This window comes from Sapajus apella, unplaced genomic scaffold (assembly GCF_009761245.1).
Source record: "Sapajus apella isolate SASKATOON/1434 unplaced genomic scaffold, GSC_monkey_1.0 scaffold65, whole genome shotgun sequence".
NCBI lineage: Eukaryota > Metazoa > Chordata > Mammalia > Primates > Cebidae > Sapajus > Sapajus apella.
The window spans coordinates 5,579,500-5,588,587 of record NW_022437005.1 but is presented as its reverse complement, the minus strand read 5'-3'; the positions used below and the strand labels follow the sequence as shown (position 1 = coordinate 5,588,587).

General features: G+C 42.9%; 1 protein-coding gene across 1 annotated transcript; it reads right to left on the bottom strand.

Annotated features, from left to right (window-relative positions):
• Positions 1-208: 208 nt before the first annotated feature.
• SCP2D1 (SCP2 sterol binding domain containing 1) lies at positions 209-1,563 on the bottom strand. The gene has a single exon (XM_032248104.1). It carries the CDS (start codon positions 780-782, stop codon positions 315-317), a length of 468 nt encoding a protein of 155 aa, XP_032103995.1. The 5' UTR covers positions 783-1,563; the 3' UTR covers positions 209-314.
• Positions 1,564-9,088: the final 7,525 nt, after the last annotated feature.

Sequence of the window (9,088 nt, the reverse complement as noted above, 5' to 3'; positions counted from 1 at the left end):
ATCATTGGAGTATTTAATTCCAATGATCATAATCACCCATTTCTCTACATGTGGCTCTCACCCTGGCATATTAGGGCATAAATGGAGCTAAAAAAAAGAAAAAGACAAATATTTTAATTGATGCACTACAACACTTTTTACTGCTTCAGAACCCTCCCTGCAAATTTAGCCATCAGCAGAAAAATCAATTAAACTCGAATAGGAAGAATTTGAGTAAAAATACTGGATACTTTTTACTTTAATCTTCAGATTAAGCATGATTTCCACGGGACATTATCATCGAAGAGAAGTTCTTCTTTGGTATTTTTGCATGCTTAAAATTTAGCCCAGTCTTTGAAAACCCTGTCCAGCTTCTGGCTAAGCAGAACCTTGCCACTCACTTTGAACTTGCCAGCAAGGAAAGCCTTCTGCGGGTTCAGTTTGCCCAAAACCATCTCCATAAAGACGGGCTCCGGAATTGTGAAGACAGTGTCTGCTGGGAGCCTGGCAGGTCCCAGATACATGTCCCCAGAACCATTCTTCAGATCGATGGTCCACTGCAGAACTGTCTTCCCATCTTTGGTAATGTCCAGCTGAAAAACGGCATTGACTTTCTTGACCAAGGGAGCTCCCACTTCCTTGATGTGAAGCCTAATGTCCTCACATACCTGGAAGCTCTGGAGTTCTGACAGCTCTAGAGGTGGCATGGCAGGTTCTACAACTGAACCCAGGACCTTGAACTGGCCCGCCGGAGGTCCATCCTCTGCTTTGATCTTGGGTTGATGGTTACTTCTCTTCCACATCTCCCAGTGCTAGTCCCCTGACCTTGCCATCTGGTCTGTGAGCAGCTGTAACCAGATTAATACCCACAGTTCAGATTGTGACATCAAAGGTAAGTCCAAGTGGGGACTGAAGCTGGTGGGTGTGCTACAGTCTTATTGGCCAAACAAATGCCAACATGTGACATGAGGTAAGGGCCCAGACAGACCATTGTGAGGCAGATCCACACACACACACCTCTCCCAAACCAATGAGGGATGTTGGTCCTGCAAGCCCAAAAGTTTGCACCCTGCCATGGGGATAAGGGAAACTGGCCCCAGAAGCTTCTTTAGTGACATAAGCTGTGTCTTTCCAATGCAGGCATCTCCTCAGTGGCAACCCTAAATGACAGAGCAGTTATTCTTGTTCCTCTAAAAGTGACTAACATGTAAATCACAGATCGTGGCCTGAATTTGGCTTTATCTGGCTGCTGGTAGAAAGGGAAATGCTTTTAGTCCAGAGTAACTGATTGGAGAAAGAATCAGCTACAGAGCCTACATCAGAAGTTTTCCAGACCATAATGAGACACAGAGGGAGAGAGAGAGTAAATGTCCCTAAGGTCAGAAGATGCTGCCAGTCTCATCTGATAATTGCACATAGTAGCACAGCCCTTACTCTGGGTCAAGGCACAGAGTTCTAAGTACTACACATGTATTAACACATTTAACACTCATTACAACCCTCTATGATAAGTACTTTTTTTCTGCTATTCTTTTTTTATTTATTTATTATACTTTAAGTTCTGGGGTACATGTGCAGGTCATGCAGGATTGTTACATACATATACACATGCCATGGTGGTCTGCTGCATCCATCCCCCCATCATCTACATTAGGTATTTCTCCTAATGTTATCCCTCCACAATCCCTCCACCCCCTACTGTCCCTCCCCTAGCTCCCCCACCCCCCAACAGGCCCTGGTGTGTGATGTTCCCCTCCCTGTGGCCATGAGTTCTCATTGTTCAACACCCACTTATGAGTGAGAACATGCGGTGTTTGGTTTTCTGTTCTTGTGTCAGTTTGCTGAGAATAAGTCTCACTCTGTCACCCAGGCTGAGGTACAGTGGCATGATCTCTGCTCACTGCAGCCTCTGCCTCCTGGGCTCAGTTGATCCTCCCACCTCAACCTACCAAGTAGCTGGGACTACAGGCTTGCACCACACCTGGCTATTTTTCGTATTTTTTTGTAGAGACAGGGTTTTACCGTGCTGCACAGGCCGGTCTCAAACTCTGGGGCTAAAGTGATCCACCTGCCTCAGCCTCCCAGATAGCTACTCTATGTATCCCCATTTTACAGATGAGGAAATTGAGGGGAGAAATGAAGTGACTTGCTTGGTGTTACAGTTAGTAAGTAGTGTAGCCAAATTTAAAGAGAGGCAGAATGACTCCAAAGTCCATCTGTTTACTTATCTTTTATTTTGAAATAATTTTAGCCTTATAAAAAGTTTGCAAAAATAGGACCTGTTTAACCTGCTCCCAGCTTTCCCAAATACTAACATCTTATATGACCACAGTACAGTGATCTAATCTGAGAAATTCACATTGGTTCGTGCTTACTAACTAATCTGCAGACCATATGAGACCATATTCATTTGATATCATGCCTCTCTAGTGCCTAGCAGTCTGGGACAGCTCTTTGGTCTTTGTCTATCATTACCTTGACATTTGAATACTAGCCAGTTATTCCTGAAAATATCCCTCATTTGGGGACTGCCTGATGCTTTCTCATAGTTAGGTGGAGGCTATGCATTTGGGACAGGAATACCACAGAGGTGACCTTGTGCTCTTCCCACTGCACCATAGCAGAGGTCCATGATGTTATATCCCATTTCTGTCCTTGATCACTTGGTTAAAGTGGTTCCCCAGGGTTCTGCACTGCAGAGTTGCTGTTTTCCCCTCTGTAATTAGTATCTTCTGGGGGAGGTGACTTGAGATGTTGCAAATGCCCTGTTGTGTGTGCATCATCCTTGGGCCCATGCCCATTGCATCCATCCATGGCCCATCCCTGCAGCAATCAGTGTGACGTAGGCCCAGCAGTGGTTTTCCATGCTACTTACTCCCTTTAGATTTAATAATTAAAATTCTGCTCTAAGTAAAAGTGGCCTCTTCTCTCCCATTTCTTTACTTGTTCATTTATTTATTTATCTCAGCATGGACTTGTAGGTATGTGTTTATTCTGTGGGTCATAATATATTATTATCATTGTTTATTTTCTTGCTAAATTTTCCCAGATTTGGCCATAGGGAACTTCATCAAGTTGGAGCCTGTATCCTTTTCCACATCAAACTGATCTTTTATGTAAGTGAAGATCCATTATATGGAGTTGCTGGAAACCTTGTTCTTTCTGGGAGTAATGCAGAAGAATGAAAAAGGCTTTGAAGTACATTTGCAATGATAGATGAGCTGGTGTTGTCAACATCGAGCAGTTAATCAAAGCCCAGTGTCTTCCAAAACCAACTTCCTGCCATGAGGTCACCAGGTATGGATATGAGCACAGAGATTTTAAAATGAGGAGTGCAGGAATTCCCAGCAAGTTCACTATAAGCAACCAACAGAGAAATGTGTCCCACCACCCCCATCTCTTTTTCCTCAAGGGCAGCGTTGTCCCATCTAAATTATTCAGGTAGGTCCCCAACAGGGCTGTCATTCTCCTGCCTCAGTGTGTCAGAGGGGAATGCAGTTCCACAGCTCATACATAAGAAATCCAAAACATGCCAGGACTCAAGGGAGTACTTCCCAACAACATTGTTTAGAATTGTCATCCAATAGAAATAATAAAAGTAGAGACCATGTCTAGTCAGTTTCATCATTTAAATTCTCAACAGATACTGCTGGCTTCTTATCTGCACCATGGCAGCCTGCTTCTCCTATCTTGGCTGCCACAGCGTTGACACTGGCATCTTGAAAACACGCATCTTCCAAGTGGACACCATCTTTCTCAGCCCCGTTGAGGAAGATCCCTTTGGCTGCCATTCAGATCCAAGAATCTGGTTGCAGCAGATTTGCAGCACTTGGTTGGCTGGTTGGTTGGTTGGTTGGTTGGTTAGCTGGTTGTTCCACCATTTGGCTTAGTCTGTTTGTGTTGCTATAAAGGAACATCTGAGGCTGGGTAGTATATGAAGAAAAGAGGTTTATTTGGCTTATGATTCTGCAGGCTGTACAAGAAGCATCTGCTTCTGGTGAGGGTCTCTGGCCCCCTCCATTAATGGCAGAAGGCAAAGGGGACCAGTGTGTGCAGAGATCACATGGTGAAGCGAGGTCAGGGGAGGTGCCAGGGTGTTTGTAACTACCAGCTTTCTCGAGAATTAGCAGAGCAATAACTTACTCACCTCAACCCCCAAAAGGGAAGGCATTAATCTCTTTATGAGGTTATCCTCTCTTCATGAAGATCCATCTCCATGACTCAACCGCCTCTCATTAGGCCCCACCTCTAACACTGGGTATCAGATTTCAACATGAGAAGTGGAGGAAACACACATCCCAACTACAGCATCATTCTATGTGTATGCATTATGTATGCAGCCCACATACCTTTAAGTTCTAAGACAGTAACTACAGAAGCCCATTCAAAGGCAGTGGTGAACAATTTTTTTTTATATTTGATATGGCTCCAGGGAATGGCATGTATTACTGTGGGTGAGGCTCTTATCTAAGGAGAGTTTCATGTCTTACTCTGTTGATACAAAGACTGTGAATAGATCAAATTATGGGTCTGAATCCATCACATCTGTAATAGGATATTCATCCATAAGTTTTCCATGGCTTCACTGTAAGTGGAACAAACTTCCCCATCCCTGTGAGGGTAGCTGTGTCCATGGGGTTTGTTTTAGCCAGTGGAATGTTATCAGACATGACATGAGCAGAGGCTTGAAATGTGCTTTCACATTTGGGCTTTCATGCTTCTGCTTCTGCCATGGCCATGACAAGGTCATGCCCTGAGGGGCTGCTGGTTCGGGGAACATGAGACACATGTGGAGCTGACCTAGATCAGCCAAGCAGGAAATTACCATGTAGACTCATGAGAAAAAAATTCTGCTCATTTTAATCCTCTGAGCTTTGGAGTGGTTTGTTACTCAGCATTACTGTGACACTAACTGACTGATGTAAAGTACAAAAAAAGCAATAGCTAGGCTTGCAAACCACTCCTTACGGGCAAAGTCTTCAGTACGTAAACAGACAACTCTTCCTGAAATTACAGCCTGCAATCTTTCCACATAGCAGACACACAGACACATTCAGTGCCAGGGCTTGGCTGAGATGTTGACATAACATTTCCTCCCTAAGTCAGGCTCCTCCACATACTCAGTTGCTTTTGTCTACACACTTGCTACTTACAATGTTTGTGGACCAGCATCAGTGGCATCCCTGGGAGTTCTTTAGAAATACAAAATCTCAGACCCCACCCAGACCTGCTTAATTTATGTCCACATTTTAACAAGATGTCCAATGATTCCTCTGATCATTAAAATGTGGGACATGCTGAACTACAACATGAAGACAGAGAGATTAGACATAGATAGATGATAGATATAGATATAGCTATAGATGATATAGATATAGATAAATATGATTATCCACATACCTGTTACAATCTCGCTGGTTTGAAAATAAAAACCATCTCATAATTTGTCTTTAGTTTACAACACACACAAACACTTTGGGAATAATGTGATACAAACTAAGAATAAACATTTAATTAAATATTTCCAAGTAGGAAAAGATCCCAGATGGCTGAACAGGAACAGCTCTGGAATGCAGTTCCCAGCGAGAACAACACAGAGGGTGAATGATCATTGCATTTCCAAATGAGTTATTACGGCCCACAGACTAGGAGATTATCAGGCTGAAAAGTGTCATGAGTTTCCAGCCCAGCTGTTTCAGCCAGCACAGCAGGTCTCCACACAAAAACTTACACAAATCTGGGTGGCCATTTCAACTGGTGTCTGGAATACCTGGGAGACACAGCTGCCCATTCAACTGAAAAAAGGGAAGCTGAAACAGGAAGCCAGGTGATCTGTCTCGACAGGTCCCACGCCCACAAAGACCAGCCATCTGAAATGCTCTGGATTGAGAGTTTCGCAGCAAGCACAGCTGGACTCAGGATAGTCTAGCTCTGTCAGGGGAAGAGCATCCACCACTACCAAGGCAGCCCGCCACTACCGAGGCAGCCTGCCACTACTGAGGCAGTCCGCCATTACTGAGACAGCCCCCCATTACTGAGGCAGTCTGCCATTATAGAGACGGTCCACCATTACTGAGGCAGATTGCCATTACCGAGGCAGTTCTAACTGTACCTCTGTAAACAAAACCACAAGGAAGTTTACACAGCAGCTGGGCAGAGCCCGCAGCAGCTCAGCAATGCCTCTGCTGGCAGACTGTGACCAGGCTACCTCCTTGCTGAGCAGGGCATCTCTGAAAAAAGGCAGCAGTGTATCAGGAACTTATAAATAAAGCCCCACCTTCCCAGGACAGGGCACCTGGGAAAAAAAGCGGTTATGAGTTCCGCTGCAGCAGACTTAAATGTACCTGCCCAGCAGCTCTGAACAGAACAATGGAGCTCACAGCTCAGCACTTGAGCTCCTATAAGTGACAGACTGTCTCCTCAAGCAGCTACCTGACTCCCATATACCCAAAGAGACACCTCATAAAGGAGAGCTCAGTTTGACTTCTTGTTGGTATCCTTCTGGGACAAAGATAACAGAAGAAGAAAATGGCAGCAACCCTTACTGTTCTGCAGCCACCACAGGTGATCCCCAGACAAGCAGGGTCTGGAGTAGACCTCCAGCAGTCCTACAGCAGAGGGGCCTGACTGTTAGATGGAAAACTAAAAAACAGAAAGAAATAACTTCAACATCAACAAAAAGGACGTCCACTCAGAGACCCCATCTGAAAGTCACCAACTACAAAGACCACAGATAGATAAATCCACAAAGATGGGAAGAAACCAGTTCAAAAAGGATGAAAATACCCAAAACCAGAATGCCTCTCCTCCTCCAAGACATCACGACTCCTCACCAGCAAGGGAATAAAGCTGGATGGAGAATGAGTCTGATGAATTGACAGAAACAAGCTTCAGAAGGTGGGTAATAACAAACTTCTCTGAGCTAAAATAATATGTTCTAACCCAATGCAAAGAAACTAAGACCCTTGAAAAAAAATTTGATGAAATGCTAATGAGAATAAACAACTTAGAGAAGAATATAAATGACTTAATGGAGCTGAAAAACACAACACGAGAACTTCACGAAGCATACACAAGTTTCAATAGCCAAATCAACCAAGCAGAAGAAAGGATATCAGGGATTGAACATCAACCCAATGAAATAAAATGAGAAGGCAAGATTAGAGAAAAAAGAGTGAAAAGAAATGAACAAAGCCTCCAAGAAATATGGGATTATGTGAAAGCACCTAATCTACGTTTGATAGGTGTACCTGAATGTGATGGAGAAAATGAATCCAAGCTGGAAAACACTCTTCAGGATATTATCCAGGAGAACTTCCACAACCGAGCAAGGCAGACCAACATTCAAGTCCAGGAAATACAGAGAACACCACAAAGATATTCCCCAAGAAGAGCAACCCCAAGGCAAATAATCATCAGATTCACCAGGGTTGAAATGAAGGAAAAAATGCTCAGTGCAGCCAGAGAGAAAGGTTGGGTTACCCACAAAGGGAAGCCCTTCAGACTCAAAGTGAATCTTTCGGCAGAAACCCTCCAAGCCAGAAGAGAGTGGGGGCCAATATTCAACATCCTTAAAGAAAAGAACTTTCAACCTAGAATCTCATATCCAGCCAAACTAAGCTTCATAAGTGAAGGAGAAATAAAATCCTTTACGAACAAGCAATTGCTGAGAGATTTCATCACCATCAGGCCTGCCTTACAAGAGCTCCTGAAAGAAGCACTAAACATAGAAAGGAACAACCAGCCACTCCAAAATGTACCAAATGGTGAAGAGCATCAACGCAATGAAGAAACCACATCAACTAACGGGCAAAACTACCAGCTAGCATCAAAATGGCAGGATCAAATTCACACATAACAATATTAACCTTAAATGTAAATGGGCTAAATGATCCAATCAAAAGACACAGACTGGCAAATTGGATAAAAAGTCAAAACCCATCAGTGTGCCATATCGAGGAAACCCATCTCGAAAGCAAGGACACACGTAGGCTCAAAATAAAGGGATGGAGGAAGATTTACCAAGCAAATGGAGAGCAAAAAAAAGCAGGAGTTGCAATCCTAGTCTCTGATACAATAGACTTTAAACCAACAAAGATTAAAAGAGACAAAGAAGGGCATTACATAATGGTAAATGGAACAATGCAACAAGAAGAGCTAATGATCCTAAATATACATGCACCCAATACAGGAGCACCCAGATACGTAAAGCAAGTTCTTAATGACCCACAAAGAGACTTAGACTCCCATGCAATAATAGTGGAAGCCTTTAACACTCCACTGTCAATATTAGATCAACAAGACAGAAAATTAACAAGGATATCCAGGACTTGAACTCAAATCTGGACCAAGCACACCTAATAGACATCTACACAACTCTCCACTCCAAATCCACAGAATATACATTCTTCTCAGCACCACATCACACCTACTCTAAAATTGACCACATAATTGGCAGTAAATCACTCCTCAGCAAATGCAAAAGAACAGAAATCATAACAGTCTCTCGGACCACAGTGCAATCAAATTAGAACACACAATTAAGAAACTAACTCAGAACTGCACAACATCATGGAAACTGAACAACTGGATCTTGAATGCTGACCGGATAAACAATGAAATGAAGCAGAAATAAAGATGTTCTTCAAAACCAACAAGAACGAATACACAATGTACCAGAATTTCTGGGAAACACTGAAAGCAGTGTCTAAGGGAAATTTATAGTAATAAATGCCCACATGAGAAACAAGGAAAGATCTAAAATCAACACCCTATCATCAAAATTGAAAGAGCTAGAGGAGCAAGAGCAAAAAAACTCAAAAGCTAGCAGAAGACAAGAAATAACTACGATCAGAGCAGAACTGAAGGAGATAGAGAAACAAAAAAACCCTTCAAAAAATCAATAAATCCAGGAGCTGGTTTTTTGGAAAGATCAACAAAATAGAACGCTAGCCAGATTAATAAAAAAAGAAAAGAGAGAAGAATCAAATAGATACAATAAAAAACGATAAAGGGGGTATCACCACTGATTCCACAGAAATAGTAACTACCATCAGAGATTACTACAAGCAACTATAAACATATAAACCAGTAAACCTGGAAGAAATGG